At 40.9% G+C, this 27,097-nt stretch overlaps 1 protein-coding gene across 1 annotated transcript; it reads right to left on the bottom strand.

Annotated features, from left to right (window-relative positions):
• Window positions 1-474: 474 nt before the first annotated feature.
• LOC143477876 (alpha-2-macroglobulin-like) lies at window positions 475-25,186 on the bottom strand. Its single transcript, XM_076976728.1, has 28 exons — window positions 25,114-25,186; window positions 24,887-25,007; window positions 24,488-24,608; window positions 22,927-23,036; window positions 22,644-22,814; window positions 22,321-22,554; window positions 22,009-22,221; window positions 21,761-21,910; window positions 12,857-12,982; window positions 12,393-12,486; window positions 7,229-7,373; window positions 6,812-7,037; window positions 6,599-6,725; window positions 6,384-6,505; window positions 6,233-6,284; window positions 6,027-6,110; window positions 5,032-5,208; window positions 4,854-4,929; window positions 4,592-4,748; window positions 4,428-4,502; window positions 3,805-3,967; window positions 2,544-2,734; window positions 2,236-2,451; window positions 1,676-1,797; window positions 1,174-1,255; window positions 1,000-1,068; window positions 696-801; window positions 475-605 (listed from the first exon to the last, which is right to left on the bottom strand). The coding sequence occupies exons 2-28, from the start codon at window positions 24,917-24,919 to the stop codon at window positions 565-567; spliced, it is 3,483 nt and encodes a 1,160-aa protein (XP_076832843.1). The 5' UTR covers window positions 24,920-25,007; window positions 25,114-25,186; the 3' UTR covers window positions 475-564.
• Window positions 25,187-27,097: the final 1,911 nt, after the last annotated feature.

Here is a 27,097-nt window from a genome sequence, read left to right as displayed (position 1 = left end):
AATAACGGTAATAACTTGCCTATCTAATGGAGAATCCCATTTTCCCACACCCCCCGGGGGATTTGCTGTGTCTGGTCTGACGCTGCTGAGACATGACTGAGCTGCTTCAGACTGCACTGAAGCGGACGGGGTTTCCTCCTAGCGATTAGGCAGACCAGAGTCATAATGGTCAGGTCAGAGAACAGGCAGCCTTGGGGGCTCTACAGTGTCTACTGAAGTGACAGTAATAACAACAGGAAGTTGTCGCAATTGGTCCCATTTGTAATTGGTAACAACTGGGCAGAAAACTGAAAATGACAGCATTTTATACACTGTTTTTTTCTACCGTTAAGTAGTTAAATGAGTGGAATTATCATATCAGATGGTTTTAGAAGTGAGGGTGAGGGAGAGTGTGCATACACAGTAAAAACTGCCTTTTACAACTAGAGAAAATAAAACCACTTGGAACATTGCTTTGACATTTATTGTTGTAAAAAAAAATGTTGCACTCATTTATCCATATTAAACTCGACAGCAAATATCCTTGCTGTTTCTGTGTCTTGTACAAGTTGCAGATTTGACGGTTTATGCGCAGGGGGAGGTGTATTCCGTCTCAGACTGGTCATCTGAATCAAAATCAATAATACAGTTACAGAAATTCAAGCAAAGCAAATGTACAGCAACTTCAAAGTACCATTATCATGTCTGCATCTCACTTGTTTGGTAGTAATCATAAACTTTGATCACAGCAGGCTTGAGGTTCTTCACTGGGAGCACCTGCTTTATGTGTAAGTAATAATTGATTGGAATGTCCCTTGGAACCTGTTTCACAGACCAGAAATTCAACATTAAAACACCGTACCTGGGTTCCTTTTATAGGTTCTTGATTTGCTCATTGTAATTATTCATATATGTCAGAGGAGATATGCAAGAATCTTCTTCAATCTGCCCTTGTCAAATATATTAAATTACTGAATATAAATACACAATGACTGGGACCAGTGTTTGTTTTTTTCTTACCTCTTTTAAATACATGATAACATGGTCATCTTTGGAATCAACCCGTTCCAGAAGTGGGCTATATTGTAGCTGAGAAAAAAAAACCTTGAATTATTCTTTGCTGTTATTTACACTTGGAAACACTTAAATACAGGAGATATTTTAATATATGTATGCAACATCACTGCCACTTACTCCAGTGGGATCAGCTGTGAACCCGGATAAGATCTTTAAATCCACTATGATCATGTTGGTGCTGGGTAATGTCCCGTTATATCTGAAGGGGAAGATCTAATTACTAATTTAAGTTGTGGCCAAATAACACTGAATTTCATTATCAGCGTCATCACAGAATAGAGAGCGAATTAGAGAATATATCATCAGAACACTGTAAGGGAAATCATGACTTACTGTCTGTGACCCTCAATTTTAACATTCTGACATTTTGTTCCTTCTATTATCTGTGTCTGCCCAGCAGTTAGTTAACTAGATATCTTCCTTATTAAACTGTAGAACTCTTTCCTGACACCCATGTGTTCTTCTTGCACCGGTCACGAACACTGAGGGCTAAACAAATTTCGTCCTGTTTGTGACCCCCGCTGGCTACGATGTCCGTCTAGAGATGATTACAAAACTGAAAAACGAATAGGAATGTCCAGTTCACTCCCATTAATCAAAACTACAAATCCATCCTTACAATACAGTGAACTTTATGAAGAGAATGTGTCCAAATGATTTTGTGCAGTTTCCCTCAGCCTTAGCCGTGATGCTCAGTGTGCTGGTTTCAGTAGGTGTGGGGATGTTGTAGAAAAGGGCCATCTGTAAGATGGGGTCAGAGAGGTCACCTACAGTTACCCACACAGTGACAACAGCAATATTTAGAATCCCTGACATTTTTTATTATTCAATGTTTAACATTGTTACTTGGATCTTTACTAACCAGTTAATGTGCCCAATAATACTGCATTGTGTTCAACCAATTAGGTTTTAATAATTAATAGATTACAAGACCCAAAAAATCATTTTTGAAAAGTCATTTTGAAATATGAATTTGAAAATATTCATCTGAGGTATATGAGCTTCGATTTCACTTATATAGGAAAGTTTTAGATGTATGGTTTTGTTCTAGATGTTTTATCAGCAAGAATCTATTATTTGCAATTGCTCATTTGAGGAGCTAGTTTGAAAAAAATAATCTGCTTGACATACTACGATTTAAATCCTCATAGTGGGACCAGGAAAGACAGACACACTGACCTGCACAGACACACAGGTGGATCCTTTAACTTCAATGCTGTATTTGCCAGGAACATCCTGCAGAGGTCTCTCCTGGTACAATAACTTGTTGTTCTGGTGGACATCAAACTGGTGTTTTTCTCCACCTGCTGACTGCACTGTAACTGTGCTGGAGCCGTCTGGGCTGAACACTTTGGTGGAGTACAGAGCCAGAGCCTGGAGGGCCACCACCGTGTCCTGATCCAAACACAACAACAACCAGCACTTACACATTTACAACGCAACATCGATTGTAAATAAAGAGTGTGATGGAGCCCTGTATTTCATACCTGGGTGGAGGAGAAGCCTCCGTATGGATTCTGCTGCTTCACCAGCCAGCTGACGATCCTGTTGGCGTAGCCCAGGTCAGCAGCAGAGAGCTGATTTGTAGTGAGAACAGCGAGCAGCACGTATGAACTGATCTCCACTGATAAGGAGTCTGAGTCATCGAACGCTGACTGAGACCAGTGAAGACGACCGTCTGGAATTAAATGTGTACAAGAAATAATTAGTTACACAAGCAAGCGTGCTTAGACATTAGAAAATACATAACCCCATGATTAAGAATATAGTGCAAAAACCTAAATTTCCTAAATTAAAGCAAATGTCAAATGACTCTAGGCCTGGCCTGATAAAAGATTTTAACAAAGAATAAAGTCATCAACCCCGCATTTAAGGCTGCATAGTTTAACATTTCTTTAAACTTACATTTTTCTCAACACTTTTTCTTCAATGTTGAATGCACATTTGTCTACAGAAACTAATAAGTTAAATGCTTAATCAATTTGGTAAAACAGAGTTAAGAGTTAACTGAGCCTCAGCTACATCAGACTATTTATAGAAACAACCACATATTTAATTACAGATCACTTAAAAATAAGTAGATGCATAAATAAATATATAAACAACTTGAAAGTTGAGAGCTTCTGTTGAACAAAATCAACACTACTGAAAAAGACTCTTGAACAAAAGACATAATTCACCCCACACCTCCTGTAACAACAGACATAATTCACCCCACACGTCCTGTAACGACAGACATAATTCACCCCACACCTCCTGCAACGACAGATATAATTCACCCCACACCTCCTGTAACAACAGACATAATTCACCCCACACCTCCTGTAACGACAGACATAATTCACCCGACACCTCCTGCAACAACAGACATAATTCACCCCACACCTCCTGCAACGACAGATATAATTCACCCCACACCTCCTGTAACAACAGACATAATTCACCCCACACCTCCTGTAACGACAGACATAATTCACCCCACACCTCCTGTAACGACAGATATAATTCACCCCACACCTCCTGTAACGACAGACATAATTCACCCCACACCTCCTGTAACGACAGACATAATTCATCCTACACATCCTGTAATGACAGACATAATTCAGCCCACACCTCCTGTAATGACAGACGTAATTCACCACACACCTCCTGTAACAACAGACATAATTCACCACACACCTCCTGTAACAACAGACATAATTCACTACACACCTCCTGTAACAACAGACATAATTCACCACAAACCTCCTGTAATGGCAACACTGTGCAGCTCTTTCAGTAACTGATCTCGAGCGTCACTCTCTCCAGCCAGACTGAACGTGTAGGCCAGCAGGGCAGTGGTGTAGGTGTTTGGCAGGTTACCAACAGTGGACTTTAAGCATCTCAATCCTCCACTCACAGCAGGATCCTGCAAACAAAATATCATTTAGATTAAAGAATATACAGTGATTTCAAATTTTCTCTTTAAAACATTACGTAAGAACCTCATGGAATTAAAAATCAACATCTAGGTTTTTAAATTCCCACTATTTCCAAAGGAGGTGATGATTTAACAGCACACTTACGAATTACTGATTTTGTGCTCCTGGTTTACTGACGCTGAGAAGGACATTCTCCACACTCAAAGAATTATGTTAAATCCCTGTCGTTCTTATGATCAGTGTGTCTTGTAAAGTTTCGATAATATGACCTTTTCGCACTATGATGTGAAGTGCAGCAGCACAGAGACCTTAAGCTTAATGAGCACATTCAGTGCCCTCTAGCTGTTACCATTAATTATCATTAAAACTTTGACCAGCCTCCCTATAAATGCTGAGTTCCACTTCAATACAGAATTGTAATTTATATTGGATTATTTATTCCCTTACCGCGACTGTGGCTCCCAGTTCAAGCATTGATGCAGTGATGTATGCAGTCATGGTCACGTTATCACTTACGCCACCCTACAAAACACTGGAATGTTACTCATACACAACGGAATTTTACCAGGAAGCTCATAGTATGCACTATGTCCTAATACCGAATCCCATACCTTCATTCTGTTGTTGAACAGTCTCCCTTGTTTCATAAAACAACCATCTTGTCTCTGATTACCTATCAGCCAATTCTTTGCACTATTAATATTTTGGGGATCAATAAAGATGTAACGTTGTGCTTGGCCAAAGGTCCTCAAGACAAAAGCAGTTAACCTGCGGGAAGTATTTTTGCATCATGTTCAAAAGTGACTTTGTAAAATAAGTCTTGAAACAATCAACAAACACTAAATGTCTTTCTGAACTGTAGGAACGTCTCACCATGTATTTCCTTCTCCTCTGCCAAATGTGCTGTATGCACCACTGTAATGCTTGTAGTTGAGCTGCCTCTGGTATCCTGGGTAAAGGGAAATGGTTTTTATCCTGGTCATTTAATCTAGAGTCTATTCTGGAGGTCTAGTGGCCCATGAACAGCCCCTTCATGAAGACGTTCTCTCACCGCTCTTGAGGAACTCAGTAGCCCTCTCACGGATCGCTGCAGTGAGCTGCCCAGTGTTCTCCAGGTACTGCAGAATGTAGATATTGGGAGAGAGGACAGCAATGTTTTGTTCTCCACAGCCGTATGGCATCCTGAGCAGTCCGTCCAGGTTCTTTAGCGCACGACCCAGGATGTCTCCTGCAGACCAAACAGAAATACTGATTATTATTATTAATAATATTATTATTATTATTATTATATCCTTTTTGTTTTTTTTACAAAGTACTGCCAATTTGTACTGCATGTCCTCTCAGATGTTTATGTTTTTCTGGGATTATATTTATCTGTAACACGGTGGCAATGGTGACATACTCACCACGAGTATAAACTCGAGTATAGAGAGAGGCGGACCCAAGTGCCGGCTCAAACTGACACAATAAGCAGTGGTGGAATTAGTCAGCGTGTGAGTAAATCAAAAACACGCACAGTGGCAAAAACACCAACGCAATAATGACGCAGAAAACTCAACGCGTAAAATGAAACTCAACCGGGAACACTCGGGAGAAAATAGAACACACAACAACGAGGAAAACTCAACGCGTACAATACAAAACTCACCTGTAGAGAGAGGGGAGAAAAATTACAAAGGCAACACAAAAGATGCGGAAGAAAATGCCAGGGGAAGTTACTGGCAGCAGGCAAAACGCAGCAACAAACAAAACCCTTCCCAAAACAAATGTATAACGGATAGGAAGTAAAACTGATGGAGGAAAACTTGAGATGGGCCAGGGAACAGCGCAGGAGATAGAGACTCGAATAAGTGACTAGAATGAGAAAGAGAGAGAGGGGAAGGTGGCGAGACACCTTGTAACGATATCACTGACTGCTGCCATGGCTAATGGTTTGGTTAGTTTACGTTCTTCCCACAATACAAAGTCAAGAGAAAGAATATTTGTATTATGGTGTCATCGAATTCTGGTGTTAATCAGCAACTTCATTTATTTTATGTGTCTTACCAAGCACTGAAACAGAAACCTTTGCTGATCCCTCTATTACATCTTCAGGGACACTCAGTTCCAGCTCCTCTGAAACACTGTTCCCTGTGAACCAGAGGATAGAAGTCAGCTCCATCTTTAACAACATAGTACATACATCCCTTAAAACTAAATCATCAGTGAGAACAGTAAGGATGTAAATCAGTGGTTCAGTGTGTCACACTAACCCTGTGGACACAGCAGCCAGCTGTGGCTCTTCATCTTTTCACTTCCTTCAGCCTAAATAGAAAATATATCGTATGAAGTCACAACAATAATAACCAACAGTGTGCAAACCCTATAGACATATTTTCTGGTAGGCATTTTCCAGAGACCAACCTGTACAATCAGGCTTCGTGTGACTGTATCAATACGGCCTCTCTCTGGGACGCTGACAACCTCATTGTCACACACAGTCTGAGACTGTTCAGCCTCTGCACTGACAGTCACATTCATGACTCCTGTAACATAATGTGGAAATGTTTGTTACCATTTCAAACAACATGTCATATAAGACGTGTAATTATGTCAGATGTTGTGGATTAGGAACTCACCAAGCACAGATGGAACCAGAGTCCATTTGAAGGTCTTCCTACCACTTGCACACAAACAGGATGAATACTGATCATCAGAGGAGGCTTTCAGTGTGTAGTGTGTGGAAGGGGCTGGGGTCACTTTAACCTGTATGTGAAGCACAGGGGATTGGTTTGCTGTACATATCAGTTGATGAAAGACTGTTAAAGATCTCATTCATGACCTTTCAGTACCATAATACATCTGGGGAGGTAGTTGAAGACCGTGGCCTTGAGCTCAAAGACCTCTCCCCGGATGATGGAGTAGGGTAGTGTGAGTTCCAGGAAGAAGGGCTGGAAGACAGTGAGCTCAGCAGGAGGAGCGAGTCCCAGACCCTTAGGGGACACGCAGAAAACCTCCGTCTCCCAAGTGGTGATGGTGTCTGGGACAGTGATGGGAATCTGTGCTGATCCAGAGTCCCTGTTGAATAAGAAAATCACAATCATGACATTGTGTTGAGTGTATTTCAATGTGCCATATGTGAACTTACAGGACACGCAAAATATAAGATATTGAAAACATAAAGTCTGGTGCACATACCAAAATGAGAACCACAGCAGACATATGTCAATACTCAAAGGTAAATGAACACCACAAATTAATTTACGAACCCAACTTCAGCAAGTTGCCATATCCATGTTTCTGGGAAGAACTTGCGAACTGTTTCAACAGGTGCTGAACCAGAAACTCCAGAAGTGACTCTAAAATTGACTTCATTTAGTGCCATGGGAACAGCTATTCCTCCCCTCATTATTCCTGAAATCAGTAAGACCAAAAGCAATTAGTATATAATGTATAATATAGTTGAAATAAATTTTTTCTCTTATAGAGCGAAAAAAAATCCCCATAATGCAGTTGTCATGGTCCATGGTCTTGTCCCTCGGGCTTGTCTGTGTTCATGTATAGGTTTGTTTGTGTCTGCATATGCTTATGTCCGTGTGTTTTTCTTTACCTGTATATGTTCGTCTGTGTTATTCAAATCACATATCATCTTTTGTCTCATTATCATTACATGTTGCACTCGTGTCTTGAGAATTTATTCGTTTATTTTTACATAATTTGGGCTTCCAGCTCATAATGTCCACAAAAACATGATTTCAAAAAATTTGAATACTGTGGCAAAATCTGCCCAAACTACTTCAGAAAAAAATTAAATGAGATAGCAGTATTTGGAAGAGACAGTGTCCAGGATGTGATGAGTCCTGTACAATGTCTATGGCTTTTTGGCGGCATCCAGATGTATAGATTTGGTCTAGAGTTGGGAGATTGCAGCCAATTGTATTCTCTGCTGACCTGATGACTCTGTGGAGCGCTTTCTTTTCTTGTGCTGTGCAGCTGCCATACCACACACACAGTCAATCTGTGAGTATGCGCTCTATAGAGCTGTGATAGAAGGCACAGAGTAATTTTTTGGGAAGGTGGTTCTTCCTAAGTATTCTCAGATAATACAATCTCTGCTGTGCCTTCTTTAGCAGCTCTCTGGTGTTCGCACTCCAGGTCAAATTATCCTCCATCTCGATGCCCAGGAACCTGAACACTGGTACCCTCTCCACACTGGTCCCATCAATAATGGGTGGCTGGATGTGAAATGAAATGAAATAAAATGAAATGAAATGTGCCATATTTTGTCAATTGTGATTTTTACACCCCAATCGAAATTTGTCCTCCGCTTTTAACCCATCTGTGCAGTCAGAACACACACACACACACACACACTAGTGATTACTAGGGGGCTGTGGATCACACGTACCCAGAGCGGTGGGCAGCCCTAGCCCGGCGCCCGGGGAGCAGTTGGGGTTAGGTGCCTTGCTCAAGGGCACCTCAGTCATGGCCTGTCTGGGAATCGAACCCACGACCCTCCGGTCACAAGACCAGTTCCCTAACCTCCAGGCCATGACTGCCCTTAAAAATACAAGTGAGCAATTGAGGGTTAAGGGCCTTGCTCAGGGGCACCTCAGTCATGGCCTCAGGTCTGGGGATCGAACCCACGACCCTCCGGTCACAAGACCAGTTCCCTACCACCAGGCCATGTCCACTTTTCCCTTCCTGAAGTCAATGATTATTTCCTTTGTTTTTTGAGGGTTAAGGAGCAGGTTATTAATTTTGCACCACTCTGACAGCTGCACCACCTCATTCCTGTAGGCCTGCTCGTCCTCCCTGTCCGAGATGAGCCCGACCACCGTGGTATCATCTGCAAACGACGCAGTAGCATCGCAGCGACGCAGTCATATGTATAGAGGGTGTAGAGGAGAGGGCTAAGCACACAGCCCTGCTGTGTCCCTGTGTTGAGAATGAGAGCCGTGGAGATGTGAGGACCCAATCTGACGCTCTGGGAGCGACCTGACAGGAAGTCCAGTATCCAGTTGCATATCTGTGATGGGAGTCCTAGATATGACAGCTTGGATACCAGTCTATGTGGGAGGATGGTGTTAAAGGCCGAGCTGAAATTCACAAAAAGTCTGGCGTAACTCCCTAGCTGTTCCAAGTGGGTCAGCGCAGCGTGCAGTGTTGTCGTCACGGCGTCCTCTGTGGATCTCTTTGTTTTGTAGGCAAATTGAAGAGGGTCCAGGTTGGCTGGCAGACAGGCAATGACATGACTCCACACCAGCTTCTCGAAGCACTTCATGATAACAGATGTTAGTGCAACAGGGCGGAAGTCATTCAGACTGTCCGTTTATGATTTTTTTGGAAGCGGAACAATAATGGAGGATTTCAGGCAGGAAGGGATGGTGTCTTGGGTCAGGGACTGGTTGAATATCCTGGTGAAGGTTCCAGCCAGTTGATCCGCACAGTCTTTCAGCACCCGTCCAGCCACCCCATCCGGTCCTGCAGCTTTCTTTGGGTTGACCTTCCTCATCACTTGCCTCACTTCACGCTCGTCCACTGTGAATGTAAAGCTGTTGTGGTCAGGTGGCTGAGGTGGAGCTGCAGTTGGAGTCACTTCGAAGCGTGCAAAAAAAGAGGTTTAGCTCCTCTGCCAGAGAAGCATCTCCATGAGTGGCTGAGGAACTGCTGGATATGTAGCTGGTGATGTTCTGAATGCCTTGCCACATTTGTCTGGTGTTGTTGCTTTCCAGATGATCCTCCATCCTCTTCCTGTATGCTGCCTTTGCTTGTCGGATGCCTCTTTTAAGTTTTGCTCTAGCAGTGCTGTAGAATGTATTGTTGCCTGACCTGAAAGCAGAATTTTGGGCTTTCAGTAGTCTCTGGACCTCCCTCGTCATCCAGGGTTTCCTATTTGGATAAATCCTTATGCATTTTTTCCTAGTGATGTTGTCAGTGCAGAATCTAATGTAGTCTAGGACTGCTGTAGTATGGGTCTCCAGGTCTTGGTGATGGAAAACCTCCCAGTCTCTGTGATCATCAGAACGCAGCATTCACTGATCATCTTGTCAGTTGAGATCCATAATTTCCACTCATCCAGTTTATTTGCTAGCGACCTTGCATTTGATAAGAAAATACTTGGAAGCGGTGGTTTGTTTGGCTGCTTCCTAAGCCGCGTTAGCGCGCCGCTCCGACACCCTCGTCTTTGTTTGCGGTCCCGCCGGCGGTGTCGAAACAATAAAAGGAAACAAGACACAGGTGGAAACGCTGAGGAAGGGGTGTGACAAACAGAGGGAAACCATGGAGACCGGGCGGGATAAACAGGTAAGGAAAACACTAACACATGGGCAGGACAATCGGAGTGACAGCATCAGAGGGGAGACCTACGTGACATGTCAATCTTCAATATTTCATTCCTTTTGCTTTAATCACTGCCTCGTTGCGACGTGGCACTGAGGCAATCAGTCTGTGGCATTGCCTGGGAGTTATGGAAGCCCAGATTTCCTTGACGCATGCTGCCAGCTCTTCTTTGTTGCATCATGAAATCTGCATCTCCATACAGATCCTCAGCAGAAGCAATCATAGTCATCTAAAACATTCTGGAAGACTGTTGCAGTGCTTCATAGTGTTTTTGTGTGACTTATTTAGGTAAAATCTGGAGTTGGTTTACTAAAGTGTAACCGAATAAAGTAACGAGTTGTCACAAAATAAATAATTGAAATTGTGGGCCCTGAATCTATAATCTATGAAAGTTTACCTTTTAAGTTTAGAGTTTTAAGATTAGTTTATCGTTTCCATATCCATTCTGGGTTCTATAAATGTGGTCTCATCTGTTACCATCAGCTTATTTCATGGTATCAAATACTAGAAGAAATTTTATGTTGCAAGCACGAAAATAGTCACACTTCAACTATGAGTCATAGATCAGGCTACATGAGCAGAGTAACTGAAATTGGATTTACCTACATATGTTTCAAAACTGAAATGAAGTACACAAGTTTTTCAGAGAAACATGATGTTTTAAACAGAGGCCCTTCATCACTTGTGCAAGCCTGTAGCACAGGTTTCAACTTTGGAAGAGACAATGCTCAAACCAGGCAACTGCTGCTTCTCACCGCCATGTGACTGGACTGAAAAACTGTGTGTGTTAATGGTAATACGACCTTGGGTATTTTGAAAGGTGCTCAATAAATGTCATTCGTTCATACATGATGGTGGTAGGAACTGACATTATTTGATACGACCTCTGTTATATTCTATGTGAGATGGGGCACAAGCGTTGATGGGGTTCTCCCCATGTGAATTACTCTAAGGGTAAAATTCCAGGGACACTCCAGACCTCATTCACAAACACAGGACAGATGGACTTTAAAAGAGCAAAAATGAAATTAATTATGTTCAATTCATCCTTGCCTCTATTCACTGGATCAGGAGAATATGCTGCAGACTCAAGAACTCAAGTTTTGACCAAAGTTGACATTTGGTAGAAGACTAACACACAAGGCACTATGGCTGAAATTACTATGGTTACTGTCAATATTTACTACAAAATAATTTCTGAAAATTGTATGAAAAAAATAGTGGTGGGCCGTTAACGGCGTTCGTTAATTTAATACTTTTATCGGGCGATATAAAAATTATCGCCGTTAATCTATTCTTAAAGTTGGGTTGGGAACTGGGTCAAAATGGGTAAGCAAACTATGATGACTTTCAACTTGATAGTTTAGCTCGGCTGTATTCCTAACCAAATTGCACAGTAGGGGCGAGAACGAGTTTTCAAACCTGTGAATTACAAATCACACGTGTGTTTACATGGATGCAGTCACGAAGTCGCCAGGTTTGCTTCATGGAAAATTCATTTTTAGGAACGTAAAGTGTTACCGGAGCGGAGCTCGGAGCGGTCATTTTCTGCATGGTCCTAGCGCTAGATTCGTCGCTATTTAAATATTTCTTTTTAACCATTAAAACTGCAGAGGACCAAAACCGGCTTTTGAAAAAGTCCCCCCCAAATTACGTCCGTGAGGTTAAATGTACTAAATGTTGGCTTACATTTCAAATATCATGTTTAGCTGAATAAACATGTTATCAACCCCTTTTAATGTACAGTATAGGCTTACAAATTCATGTTTAACTGAATAAACCGTTGAACACGAGTAGCCTACATTTTATTGAGCATGTTTTTTTTCTTCAAGTATCAAAGTAGAACAGCTTCCTCAAGCAGTCATTGATGCATTTTGGAAACAGGAGATGAGCCCCTGGTCTAATGCACCCCCGTATTAAGAAACCCTATCGCAAAAACTGACTTTTAGTCATTACTTGGGTAGCACGCATATGAGCCATTTTAATATAGATTAATCTAGATTAATTTCAAGATTTCAGCAGCAATCTAGAGATTAATCTAGATTTAAAAAATTTATCTATGCCCACCCCTAGAAAAAAAAACTGAATTACCGTAGTGATAGCCACGATGATACTGCATGCCTCTGAACATCAAACATTGTGGTTGTCTAATTGCCAAATTACTTGCCACCTTTATGCCCACACTCTGTCAAGTGATAATAAGTCATGATCAAATGTACATTGTCACAACACTTATGTATGTGATCATTAAGGTTTCTAATTATTTAAATTCACTTTAATACAAACCCATTCAAACATTTAAGAAAATGCTTTTATTGATTTTCCTGTTATCTAGTTGTGGTATTGTAGTAAGTAAGTAATTTTCAGTCACGAGCAATCAGACAGGACAACGCTGAACTCCACTGTACTACTATTATTCTCCAAACGTACGCTGCAATTTTTTTATCTAGATGCACGGGCGCCATCTGCTGGTAAGTATATAATAATCTCAAGACACAACACTAGTGTATTAGCATTCATATGAATCTAATTACACCACAAGCACTCAGGGTTACCTTTAAGGTATTGTAAACATGATCATCTCGAGTCTGGCGTCGGGGGCGCACATGCAAGCAGTCCTGCTCATCTTCAACACCGTAGGGGTAATCTGATACTGATGTCACTGGCAACAAATTAAAGACCTAAAGTAGTAGAATTTAAATTGTCATTATTATAGGACATCACTGACCATTTGTTTCATAATAAACATTCACTTAACTCATTTGTATGACACATTATTAACATGAGACATTATATTTTACTATCAACCTTTATTTTAATTGCTTTGTAATTATTTGTAATACCAGTGTTGGGAACGTTACTTTAAGAAAGTAATTAGTTATTGTAACGTTGGGTGCGGGAGGCAGACACCATGACGATTACGGTGCACAATCAACATTTATTGGACACAACACGAAATAGCTTGGTGCGGAGCGCAAGTAGCACACAAACACTCACTCACGCTGACACGTAGCTTTAGACAAAGACGAGCACACCACACTGCGCGAACGCACATTAAATAGGTGAGTTACACAGACCCACGTGACCTCGAGACAAGGCACAGGTGTAACAAACGAACACGCTCACAAACAACCCACACCCACGGAAGTACAAACATGGACATAACTGCACGCAGACGACATAATGACACGCCCACAGGGAAGGGTCCGGAGCTGTTCCGTGACAGTTATAGTTACTCACTACTTGTTCAAAAAAGTAACTAAGTTAGTAACTGAATTACTCTATAATAAAAGTAACTCATTACCAGGGAAAGTAACTATTTGCATTATAGTAAAAAAAAAAAGTTATATGCCAATGAATAAAGATTTTTTTTGAAAAAGCAGTTTTCACAGTCAGTTGAAATGAGTAGATCAGAAAGGTGTTTAACTTTTGATATTTATTGCACATCAACAGACCAGTGCAGGATAAAATCCTTTAAAATCCCAAATCCCAAACAGGAACTTATTATTTACCATTTATTATTATTATTATTTAATAATACCCCCCACCTGTCAATCATGTATGTTTTGTTTATTTAGCCATGTACGTGTTCTGTCATTCGCAATTTCTCGTGTTTTGTAACCCCGTTAACCTCATCATTAGTTTCATGTGTAGCTTGTTTAGTGGTTCTATTTATACCCTTTGTTTGCTTGTTCATGCTGTTCATTATTGGTTCCGTATATAACCCGTTTTGGACTCCTTTACTGGTATGACCCAAGCCTGTTTATATCACCCTGATTTCTGAATGCCCTTTAAGGAATCTCGCTTCTCTTAGCATTTGCATCCACCTCTTCGTGCCATAATGCTTGCGGCGATCCAGTTTAGGTCAAGTACAAATACATTTGTACAAAGTACAAATACTCAAGAAAATTAGAGCAAAATGTGCCAACTAAACACAAGCGAGGACGTTGGTAGCCAGGAAGACCAGGCAACCCTTGTACTGTATGTCAGAAGCCACTTGGACTGTCAGGCTGAGAATCACGTCCGTGAGGCCTCCCAATCATCTGAAGAACAGGACTTATTTTCATCCTTGAAGAAGACCTGCTGTTTGGATGTGTACCTGGGGTGCCCAGGAGACACAGCAGAGATGCTGAAGTCCTTCCCAGCAATGTGCCAACTGTCACTTAAGCTTAAAACGGCACTCTCGGCCTCAGCATCCTGTTTTTAGGGTTGCAGGGCTGATCTTCAGACCAAGATAAGCATGTATTGGTTTAAAGAACTTTGACAACCAGCTGCTTTTGCAGCTGAACAAAGCCGATTGGTAACTCTTTGTTGCAGTTATATTTAACATTGCTGCCATTAGTTATAGAACTGAGCGTAGTACGAAGCAGGAATCAGGAAGTTTGCAATTAGGATTGAGTAATTTTTTGATGAATAACTTGGATTAATCATCACTGATGTTTACTGTATATAGACAACCATACAAGGGTAAATGTTACTAAGCCTGCCCTGAGTACACCAATTTTCTTGTCCAGATTTGTTGTCTTACATCTGCTACCCTCGCAGATTCCTGCAACCAAGCTTGCATGTACATTTACATTCCAATAAAGGTTATTGATAATAAAGGTTATTGATAACATACCTCTGAAGTTTGACTTATTGCACCATTACAATACTAGTCATCATATCTCCTGCTCCATGAAACACATGTTAATGCTCAGTAGTACACATATGTGTAACAGTATGGCACACACACACACACACACACACACACACACACACACACACACACACCATATAGGAGCCCTTGGTAGTGTGTGCGGCTGTGTTTTGTTGTGTATTTATTGGCACTGCTGTTACTACCACTCCCTCTGTTACCCTACCTTCTATCTCGTATTCCCCTCATTAATGTGTGTATTTAAAAACTGTGTCTGTCACCACCCCACATCTGTCCATCACGTCAGGCCCTGCCTCCATCCTGTCTGTCAAGTTTTTTTTTTCCATGTGCTTCTGTTTACTTCCTAGTCATACCTGTCTAGTGTTCTCTGTTGTATACTGCCCCTTGTGATTGTTCTCCAGTGTTCCTTGTTTAGTGTCTAAGTTGTCGAATTAGGAGGGATTGGGTTGGGGGCGAACTAGTAACTCATTGAATCATAGATGTGGATCAGAGGTAAATAAACTAGAGTGAGAGCGTGTGAAAATGGTCAAATGCGTGTGTCTCGCACTCAATGCGTGAGAGTTGGCAACCCTGCAACTCTCTCTGGGCATAATCCCAGAATGATTTAAAGGATTATGACTCTGTATTTGTTCCTATTAAATCTCACTCTTCACAGCGTGTGTTCGCTCTGTGAACGCGGAGTTACAATTTGACGTCATGTTAATAAATGTTTTGTGTGGTGCATCACTCTCTCAGCTTCCTCTCCCTCGCCACTACGACAATATGGTTCTTTAATATACAAGGAGTCCTCAACTTACGACGTTGATCCGTTCCTACATCGTGTCATAAACTGATTTTCGATGCAAGTCGGAACATATGTACATATTGTACGTAAATAACATACTGTAAGCCCTTATCCTATCCTAGCACCTATCCTAACACAGTAGTTATCAAAAAACACATATAAAATATGTTAATGAAATGAAACAGGAATAATAAACAGTAATAAAAGGTTTGCGTTATGACGTTTACGATGCAAAACCACTTAAGTCGAAACAAGGCTTTATACAGTAAATGGGAGATGTGTCGTAACCACGAAACATCATAACTAGGGACTGACATACCCCGAGGACCTCCTGTTGTCACATAGGGCTACGCCCCCCTGCGGTTTCCCTGCTCCTCGTGTTTGTGTTGTTCCCTGTAGGGCTGTCGCAATAACCACAGTATAGCAATACCACGTTATTGACGAGAAAATCGCAATGTACGGGAATTAACCGCAACAACCGCAATATTGGTGTTTTTTCCCATGCGAGGGGAAAGTGCCTGTGCAAGAGTTAAAGTAATTTTCCCATCAACCCCCTGTTATCATCCGGTGCGGCTGATCAACAATCCGTCTCCTTTTTTCAAAGATGGAAACTACGGAAGATGCTCTGGTCAAAAAACAAAACGCGACTTTGCCGGTTTGGGAGCATTTCGGGTTCAAGCCAAATCCACGCAGATCCACTCACCTGGTGGCGCGTCAATGAGGCTAGATTTCCTCTGCTCTCCAAACTCGCCCGCAAGTACATGTGCATTTGTGCAACAAGCACACCATCAGAGCGAGTTTGTAGTACTGCCGGGAATATTGTTAGCCCTTTCCGCTCCTCACTGAAACCACATAAGGTGAATATGTTGGTTTTCTTAGCGCGCAACAGGGACGTGACAACTTTAAGCTGAGACTTTATTCTTCTGGTTAAGGAAAGATTTCGTTTTATTGATTTATTTATTAAATTCTCTTTTTGTGTTTAAAATCTCGTTTAAAATATTTACCCTACACTTTTAAGAAAGCGAAAGAGCATGGGTTCTTACTGCATCTCATTTGACTTCTGTGTTCTCTATTTGACAATAAACACATATTTAACTGCTCTTAAAACTGTGTCTTCTTTGCCATTTAAAAACAATAAGAACCCCTTTACAATAAAAACAATAAAACAATTATATAGCTCTAAAATTAAGATTTTAGACGACAAATGACGCATATCGCATCATACCGCATATCGCGGTGTTGAGCCACCATAAATAACCGCAGGGGAAATTCTTTCACCGCGACAACCCTAGTTCCCTGCTTGTCTGTAACCATAGTTCCCCTCTGTCTGCCACGCCCGTGTCGTCATTGTCTTCATCTGTGTGTAGTTTAGTTCCGTGTATTTATAGTCCCTGTGTTTCTCTAGCCAGTTGTCAGTTGTTTTGTGGTTCTGTGTTCTGTTATCGCTGCCATTGTAGTATTTTGCTTCTCCGTTGTTTTGCACTTTGTTCTGTGTTACCCTGCCTAGTTTCGTTAGCATTCTGTTTCGTCATGCCTATGTATTTGTCTCACCTGGATGGCTCTCTCGTTTTGACCCCTTCCTGTGATTTTCACTTCGAGTGTGGAATTCCCCTTGTTAAATCTCGCTCTCCTCAGTACGTGTGTCCGCCTACTTGCTCCACAGCGCGAGCTGCGTTATACCTGTATTTGCATTGTACTAAAATGCATTCAATTTCAAATGGCTTATATGAAACAGGAAGTGTAGTCCCTAATTTTTCAACATTAACACTTTAAAATAACATTAAATCCATTATGGCTTTTAGAAAAATGTTTTTGAGGGAGGTGGGGTAGTGCACTATAGGCCCTGTGGCATGGCCTAAACTTTTGTCCTTAATGGCATTTTCCCCTTGCATTCATTTTACATTTATAAGTAGTTTTGAAACCAGTATTTTTACACTTGAGTAAAAAGCTTGAGTTGATCCTTCAACCTCTACAGAAATATTTTTACCTCCTACCTGAGTAATGTACATGAATACTTTTGACTAGGGATGCACCGAAATGAAAATTCTTAGCCGAAACCGAAAACCGAAAATGAGGAAACCAAGGCCGAAAGCCGAAAACCGAAACACCGAAATACATTATGCCAATTATTAGTAACATTGGATTTATGGCTAACCTCACTAAAATCAAGGCATTGCTATTCAAAGAATAAATCAACTACAAAATTTGATTTGAAAATATTTATTTAGCACTGACATTACAGTAATGCATATTATAAAGTAAAATTAGTGGTGGGCCGTTAACGGCGATACCGCTGACAACGGCCGACCACTAATTAAATTAAACTCGCTTGCAGACCGTTTTTATCTGAGAGGATAAATATATGTATTTTATACGAGTTAAATTTAATTATAACTGACTGGCCTGAAAGATAAATATAAATTCTCTCATAAAAACGTGACGTGAGTTGCAACAACATTAAACAGCTCAGGTAAACACACTTCTGAGAAATGTCGTCTGCTCGGCAAAACATAACGGGGCTCAATGTGCTCTATTCAGGCATGAAAATGGGTCAGGGGTTAAAAAGGTGAGAAGACCGGGGGGCGGGGCATGTGACGTCATGGGGATACGGCGACGGGGCGTTGACATGTGACGTCATGGGTATACTGCGACGGGGGGGGGGGGGGGGGGGGGGGTGGGGGGGGTGGGGGTGGGTTGGGGGTGACTGCTGGTGTACGGGGATACAGCGACAGGTGATGCCAAATATTACGGAGCTCGTAAGGTGACGTCATGTAAAAAATATAATAACGCGTGGCCACGACTTACTAGCACATGCGAACGACTTACTAACGCGTGCGAACAAGATAATTAAGTATTACTTTATATAAAGCCAGGTTTACCTTCCTTGGGCAGTCAGTTCGCGAACATCCCTGGGATCTGCTTGCTTTGCTGTGAAAAAATAAACTTTGTTGCCGCGTGTGAAAGGCGACGTTAGTATCTCGTTCCCACGCGTTAATAAGTCGTGGCCACGCGTTATTTATTTATTTTTTACATGATGTCACCTTACGGGCTCCGTAAAATATAGTAAAATCCATTAAAAAAATTTTTTTTTGACTGTCATGTCAATGGATTCAATGTAAACGCAATCCGTAAACGCAAGAAGCCGCTTTCGCCTTTCCGGATGGCTCAGTCAAAACCTTAATGAACCAATGAACCAATGCATACATCAGCGGCGAAAATTATTGTAAAAATACCAGGTTCACGTGTTTTTATTTTCTAACATGAGCTAAAGCACAGGGTAGACTTCATCTAGAGTTTACAACTTCATCTTCAACCTTTTCAGCCCTGGTGCGAATGTGATCCTCACACGTCCCTGGGTTCACCAGTTACAACTACAGACACACTAGAAAAAAATCTTGTTTCTTATTTTATGTCACCGTTAACTACACGGGGTTGATGCGAACTTAAATAGGTAGATAGATGGGCCTATTATCACAAGAGCTTGTGGTTAGATCTGACAGTGTTCAACGCTGTAGCGAACGGCAGTAACTTTGTTTTACCGCAAAATATGAAAACGATTGAAACCATTAATAACCCAATTAAATCCACCCAATTAAAAATGTACGACGTGGTAAATGTAGTGGTAAATGTACGCTCTTCTGACTTGTCCGCGGTGTAGCACTAGGTCCTGCTTCTCGTCCCGCTTAGCAGTAAATGAATAACATGAATGAAGAACGTTCGTATGATTGAAACGCAATTTGGCCTCTATGAAGGTTCTGGGCAGAAACTGCTGGCCACTGTCATTGAAATAGCCAATTTCGGAAGTGCTCTGTTTGCTAATTAAGTCAATATGATAATTAAAATATAATCTCCCGACCCCCCCCCCCCCCAAACAAAAAACTCATCGGATCTACACGATTCACGTAGGTCACAATTTTCAACTTCAAAACGGCAAATTTCGCCGAAAGGTGACAGATTATCATGCCTGTCTATTAGCCTACGAAATCCCTACGACAGAGAACGGCTGATCGTCTAAGGCTGGAAACATACTTGCTGTTTGCCCATGCGTTCGCGTAGACAACGTTCGCGTACGCGTCGCGTTAACTATTGGAGGACGTGCCAGACCTACGCGCCAAACCGACGCAGGATACGCGAAGCAGCCATGATGCGTACGCGAACGCGTAGTTAACAGCAAGTATATCTTAGCCTTAAGGCAGGGGTCGGCAACCCGCGGCTCTAGAGCCGCATGCGGCTCATTGGCGCTGCCCTAGCGGCTCACTGGAGCTTTTTCAAAAATGTTTGAAAATGTAAAAAGATGGGGGAGAGAAATATATTTTTTGTTTTAATATAGTTTTTGTAGGAGACAAACATGACACCAACATTCCTAACGTTTTCCAATGCTGTAAGAATGTGTAGAATAAATGAAACTAAATCAACATTTATGTCAACGAAGATTTGCGTCGTAGCCTGCGACACACGTTTCTATTAGCAGGGCAGGATGAGGCAGGTGGCTGTTGTAAACACACCGGCGGCGAGCTTGAAGACGTCACTCGCCAGAAAGCTCAACTTGGCCAAAGCCACAAATGGAGCGAAATTGAAAGCCTCCCAACATCCGAGAAACTTGTCTATGACACATGAATGCTCTTCCTGACAATTATTGGAACACGAAGACATGCATTTGGGGTATTATCCATCTTTGGATCAACATGCCTGTGCGAACAGATATTTTCAAACATGAACTACATCAAATCAAAATATCGCACCCGCCTCACAGATGAGAGTTTGCAATCCTGCGTCAAGATTAAAGTTACATCTTACATGCACGATGTTGAGAAGCTGACCAGTGATGTCCGAAAACAGAAGTCACATTAAACTGGTTGTTTAGTGCCCAAATAAGGGGCATGTTATGCACGTTCCATTTTGTTGTTTTGTCGAATCGTAAAAATAAAAATAACATCAAAAATCAAATTTATTTATCAGGGTTGCCAACTCTCACGCATTGAGCGTGAGACACACGCATTTGACTGTCTTCACACACTCACACGCCACACATCCGATTTCTCACGCCGAAGAAAATCTAGTTTATTTACCTCTGATCCACATATATGATTCAATGAGTTACTAGTTCGCTCTGGCGCCAACCACTGGATATCGATCAATCGCGATATAATACTTAATTTATGTCCATTATACACCCCGCCCGGTAACAATTTACGTTCGCCACCACCTCCAGGTTCAAATCTCATTCCAAGTGATCTTGAAAAGTTGGCAACCCTGATTTATTGAATTTCCTTAATTTCATCAAATCAATGAAACATAATTCATTTATTGTAATGAAGTTAAACTTGAGGCGGCATCCTACAACAGAGCAGTCACGTGGTGCGTCGTTCTCTACAGAACACACTGCAGGGAGAATAAACATTTAATCATGAATGCTCATTACGTATTTGTAGCTAACTTAGTCATTTTGATGGTAGGCTAATATAGATACATACAGCATGTGTTGCCTTCATTATAAGGCTTATATAAGGCTTTTAATTTTTTGCGGCTCCAGACATATTTGTTTTTTGTTTTTTTGGTCCAATATGGCTCCTTCAACATTTTGGGTTGCCGACCCCTGGTCTAAGGCAACGAGTTCCATAATTTTTGGTGTAATGTCCTTTTGCCTTGGCGCCATCACTGGAAAACTTTTGCTAGCATTTATCCAAATAAGCACGTGCAGGTGGCGATTTTTGCTTGCGTCATCACAGCACATTGTTTCGGCCGTGTTGTTTCGGTGATGAAAGTATTTCGGCCGAAAACCGAAAATGCAAATTTAAGCCATTTCGGCCGAAAATTTTCGGTGGCCGAATTTTCGGTGCATCCCTACTTTTGACACCTTTGCTGCAACATAGCAAGTTAGGTCCACTGCGTATGTTACCATAGCACCTAACCTTCACTTATTCTGACCCCGCTTTTTGAAATGGGAAACCACGAGTTTGAATTGTTAAGACAACAGTAACTTGTAAGTGCTGAATTTTCAGTAAATCTTAACTTCACCTTGTCAGTGTTGAGGCGATCTCCAGACTCCATGAGAAACACACTCTGATCCACCGCACAGAGGGCACACAGAGACCCAGGCAGAGCTGAGAGCTGGACAGAGTTCTCCTCCCCAGGAACTGCTCTGGATGGAGAGAACTGCAGGGAGACCTGACGGAAGACCACAGTGGAACAAAGTTCAGACAGTTTAACGTTTTAGAGACACTAAACTAAATGACTTTGAAACTCAAGAACACAAAATGGTTTACCTTGTTTTTGAAACATTTTTCTACATCAAAATTTTTGCTGGCAGCAATGATGTTCTCACTGGGTAGGACACCGTATGCCAGAACCTGCACTACAGGAGCCAGCTCAGATCCAACAGACAGTTTAAATGAGAGTTTTCCCTCTGTCAACCTGCTGGAGTTTTTCACTTCTACTTTCTCATACCCATGTTGGACTATAGCTCCTTTAGATAAGACCTGTGACAGAGGACAACACACATTTATTTATTGCTGTTGGGATAGAATAAATCCAGTGGTCAGTGTTTCATTATATACAATATTTTTGCTTGTACTCACCATGTATACAATATCAGTGCTGAAGGTCTCAGTGCTTTCCCCAAGAATAAAGTACTTAATAGTTATGAAAACTTCTGAACCACATATTATTGGTTCATTTAGACTTTCAATTAACATTTCACTATATACTGGACTGTAAGGTGTAGCAGGTTGTAACAGTTGTATGTTGGCTTCACCGGTTGTAAAATGGGGTGTTTTATACGTGTTATGTTGGATTTCTGGAAGGACACTTGCCTAGATCACAATGGAACAAGAATATGTCTCAGTGCAGGAAAATGCATTCTGTTGATCTCAAATTGTAGTGAGAACTTATTTTTACATACCCAGAGTTTCATCTGTGTTTCAGGTTCATTAGGTGCATTAATTGAGAAGCTTGCTATTCCATTAATGTCTGTAGTGAGATTAAGAAGTAGTTTTGATGACCACCTTTCACCAGTCAAAAGATAGACTTTCTTGTTGGGAATCAATCTTCCACTGAAGTTTGTAACTTTGATCTGTTAACCAGTGAAGAAAACAATTGTTTTCAAATTCTGGTATCAGAATGTAAATTTCATGGTAAATATTAGTCAGTAGAAGGGATATAATGGAAAGTTGAAAGCATCCTACCTTTCCCTTTACAACTGTCCCACGTTCAAAGGTTTTTGGTAAATCGAGAAACTCAACTTTACCAATTTGAAAACTGAGCTGTACATTTTCAGACTTTTCCATTGTAGTTTCTAGAAAAAAATTAAGAACAATGCAAGTTGTTAAGCACTATTGATTCTTCTGTAGAATTATAACCAATGTATCCAATTTTCCTCCAGTTTCATCAATTCTCATGTAGGATGGCACCTGGCATAAAATAGCAGTTCCCCTCTTATATGAAGAACAGTATACAACAGAGAGAGGAGGGCTGAGGGAACAACATCTGAAATACTTCCTCCCAGAGACATGATGCCAGACAATGTGTCTTTTCCACAGTGTCACAGGAGCACTAAGCATTATTGTAGGAGTGTAGTAACTACACCATTATGTAGACGTGCACTAACAGATGCCCAGATCAGGGCCAACACTCCCACCCAGAGAACAGACCAGTTAAGGCTAAGATATACTTGCTGTTAACTACGCGTTCGCGTACGCATCATGGCTGCTTCGCGTATCCTGCGTCGGTTTGGCGCGTAGGTCTTGCACGTCCTCCAATAGTTAACGCGACGCGTACGCGAACGTTGTCTACGCGAACGCATGGGCAAACAGCAAGTATGTTTCCAGCCTTACACTCTCCTGGAGTCCCAGCAGTGGTGATTGCTCTAAGACTGCAAGGGAAGCTCAGCTTCCCCTAAAATGTAAAAAAATAAGTGATCAAACATATACTGTTGTGTGTACATGTCATTGACTAAATATGCGCTACAACTCGCTCAACTTTTGTTCAGAATCAGCTTTTTTTCACTGGTAACGACGCGGCTTTCCTCTCACTCAGTCCCGCAGTTTCACAGTGCTTTAAACGGTGTGGACGCTGAGCGTCTACAGAGTTCAATAGCAAAGCAAAGAGTGCAGCGAAACGAGACGAGCCATTGGATAAATGCTGGGCTTTGTCCCGCCCATCGGACGCTCAGCATCTCTGGGGGTCTATGGGGCAGTGGGCTGGCCTCGGCTGGCCTGGACGCTCAGCTTCTGCATGACGATTGGATGATCTGTCTGAGGCTGAATCCCTTTTTGATTGACAGCGAAATGAGCGAATCAGTGATCTTTTGGTGTAAACCTCCGCGGGAGCATTTAATTATAATTTTTTTTTAATTTTCATTCTGTTCTGAGTTGAACCGGAGATTTTCCTAATTCTCTTAGCGGCATTTTCTTCATTAAAAACCACTAGCGACAAATTGAACTTCTATTTCTGGTGGTTTTTGTTGTAGCTGCTTGTGTTTGGAGACTGACTTCTATCGCAGTTTCTGTCCAGCGGGTGCTGCTGAAAAGGAATGGAGGGTAGAATTTACGTATAAATAAACCGACACATTTTATGATGTAGGCCGAAATTGAGCTTCCCCTCCTTGAAAGACCAGCATCCGCCACTGAGTCCCAGCAACAGATGGTCTGGTATTGGCAGGATCTGAACTAGCATGAACTGGGTGGAACCTACTGTATATTTCAACATAAGGTGAATGTTTCACTCAGTGATGTGATGATGGCTCACCTGTGCCTTCCTCTGTCACTGTGGCTGTAATACGAAGGGTATCCTGTAAATTATTTTCCATTTCAGGATTCATGAAAGTTGATATGTTGAAGGTCAGAAAGGCACAACCAGTCCTACTGAGCTATAGGAAAATACACCAAACAAACAGAGTAAATATAAAAATTATATTATAAATACTAAATATTTAATTAATACAGTCCTACTGAGCTATAGGAAAATACACCAAACAAAGTAAATATAAAATTATATTATAAATACTAAATATTTAATTAATACAATCCTACTAGGCTATAGGAAAATACACCAAACAAACAGAATAAATATAAAAATTATATTATAAATACTAAATATTTAATTAATAAAAGAAAAATGACATTCAATGCATTATGACTTACACACCTCCACTGGTTCAGTAAGACATGGTGAAATCATAGCGACACCCTCATAATTACTGTAACTCCACAATGACCGGCACACTTGCACCTGTGCTTTGCCAGAAACTGGTTGTCCATAAGTGTACCTTTTAAAAATGTACAGTAAAAATTGCAGATACATAACAGTACACTTCAGATGTGTGTGTGTGTGTGTGTGTGTGTGTGTGTGGAGGGTTTGACATAGTCACTTACTTTCCACAAACCTCTAGTTTCAGTTCCTCCTCACCAACACTTTGACGTTCTGGTGCTTTTACTGTAACCTCAAACTTTGGTAAAACTGGAAGGCAAATGCATGAAATTAATGAAATTACATAGATCAACCATCAATTACATAAACACCAACAACGCTACTGAACCAGTGCTGTACTTACCGTATTTTTTCACTTTAAATCTATGTTCAGTCAGCCTATTATCAATGTTGACCTTCAAACTATAGAAGCCCTGAGGAGCCTCTGAATTGAGCTTATGTGAAAGCTGCAGTATCAGGCCTGTCGAGGACACATTAGTCCACTGACCAATCCTGTTACTATTAATGTCCTGTTTGGTTCCACCAAAGAAAAGACAATACTTGTGTTTAATACCAGCACATTCAAATTAAAATAGAAAGGAAATGACGAATAATGTTAAGAACTTTAACACCAGCATCATAAATATTTAAATTAACATCTTACCTCCAGTGTCAACAGGCTATACTGTAGGGGAGAGCACAATAGTACATCAGTATTTTTGTCATTTCGACAGAAACAATCTGGCAGATGTAATTAAACAGAAATACATATAACAGGATGTGTGGCAGCTAAAGACTCTTATTATGCTTTTCTGAATGTAGTGGTGATTCACTGCACTAACATCTCTGCCACATTATTCTGATCTTATTATTGAGCTACAGAAAGAGACTCCTCTTACCTTTTGTTTAAGGGGGACAAAATTAGAATCCATGGTGACAACTCTGAAATTCACTGTGAGAGGCCAGTGGTACAGAAATATGTTTTATATTCAGTAGCATTCAGCAGCATTTGCATATAAACCATATACGTGAACTGGTAGTAGTGAGACGTATTACCGGAAGGCTGAATTACCTGTTTGGCCAGGATTGTAGATCGGTTTATCAGTCTGGATAAATGTTAGTGCATTGTAGGATTTGAACAGGACTTTGCTTTTCTCTGTCATCTCAAAATTTTCACCTTTCACTTGAACTTTGACCTCCTGCAGTGATTGGCCGTCAACCTCTGGAGCCTGTAGAGATAAAGCTGTGTGTTGCACTCCATCCAAAACTTCAACAACAATCAACACCTAAAGAAAAAATATGATGATCTTAGTGGTCTGTGACCTTGAAGTGGGAGCAGCGGTGAAACTCTTCCTCCACTCTCTCCTCTAGAAGTTTTCTGTTCTGGTTGTTGTCTATCAGGTAGACGGTCATTTCCAGAGTCTCATTAGGCTTGAGGAGACTTATACAGAGTTTAGCCTCAGAGCCAGACTCTATTACTGCAGGAAACGTCACCAGGAAATATCTACAGACAAGAACCAATATTTGGAGATCAGTTCCAATTTATTACAAATAATTAAGCAATGGAAAATAAACATTACTTCAAAGAGAACTGTTGAAGTAAAGAACTGATTTCAGCACCAATGGGAGTGATCAATATAACTATTGCAAAACTGTAAACGGTGACCTACAAACCTCTGTCCAATAAGTTATCAATGTTATAGTTATGTAATCTCTCTTACAAACTAACTGTAGCTTACTGGGCAGAGAAATTTCCAAGAAATATTCAAAAAGTTAAATACCCATTCAATTTATAGCCATATGAAAAAGAAAGTTTCAACTGAATAATAAACATATCTGGAGCTACTGCATAAAATACTGCAAAGTATCTAAAGCTCTAGCCTATTTGAAATTACGTCTTTTGTGAAAATGTTATCTGATTTCCAATCACGAATGGCACCATTTTGTGTTAAAATATTATATGTTATCTCCAAGTCAAGACTGAATCTGTTACAACGTCTGTGAATGTAATTAATGAATGTTTTTAAATCAATATCTTCAGAAAGCTGTAACCAATAAAATCTAGTTATTTATATTATAAAACATTTTGTCCTTAATTTCAATTAGTATGAATTATGGAACATAAAAAAAAAATTGACTTTATTTTAAAATAAAGTTTAAATAGAATGT

This window comes from Brachyhypopomus gauderio, chromosome 16 (assembly GCF_052324685.1).
Source record: "Brachyhypopomus gauderio isolate BG-103 chromosome 16, BGAUD_0.2, whole genome shotgun sequence".
NCBI lineage: Eukaryota > Metazoa > Chordata > Actinopteri > Gymnotiformes > Hypopomidae > Brachyhypopomus > Brachyhypopomus gauderio.
Note: the sequence above shows the minus strand (reverse complement) of the source record. Positions and strands in the feature narration are given on the sequence as shown.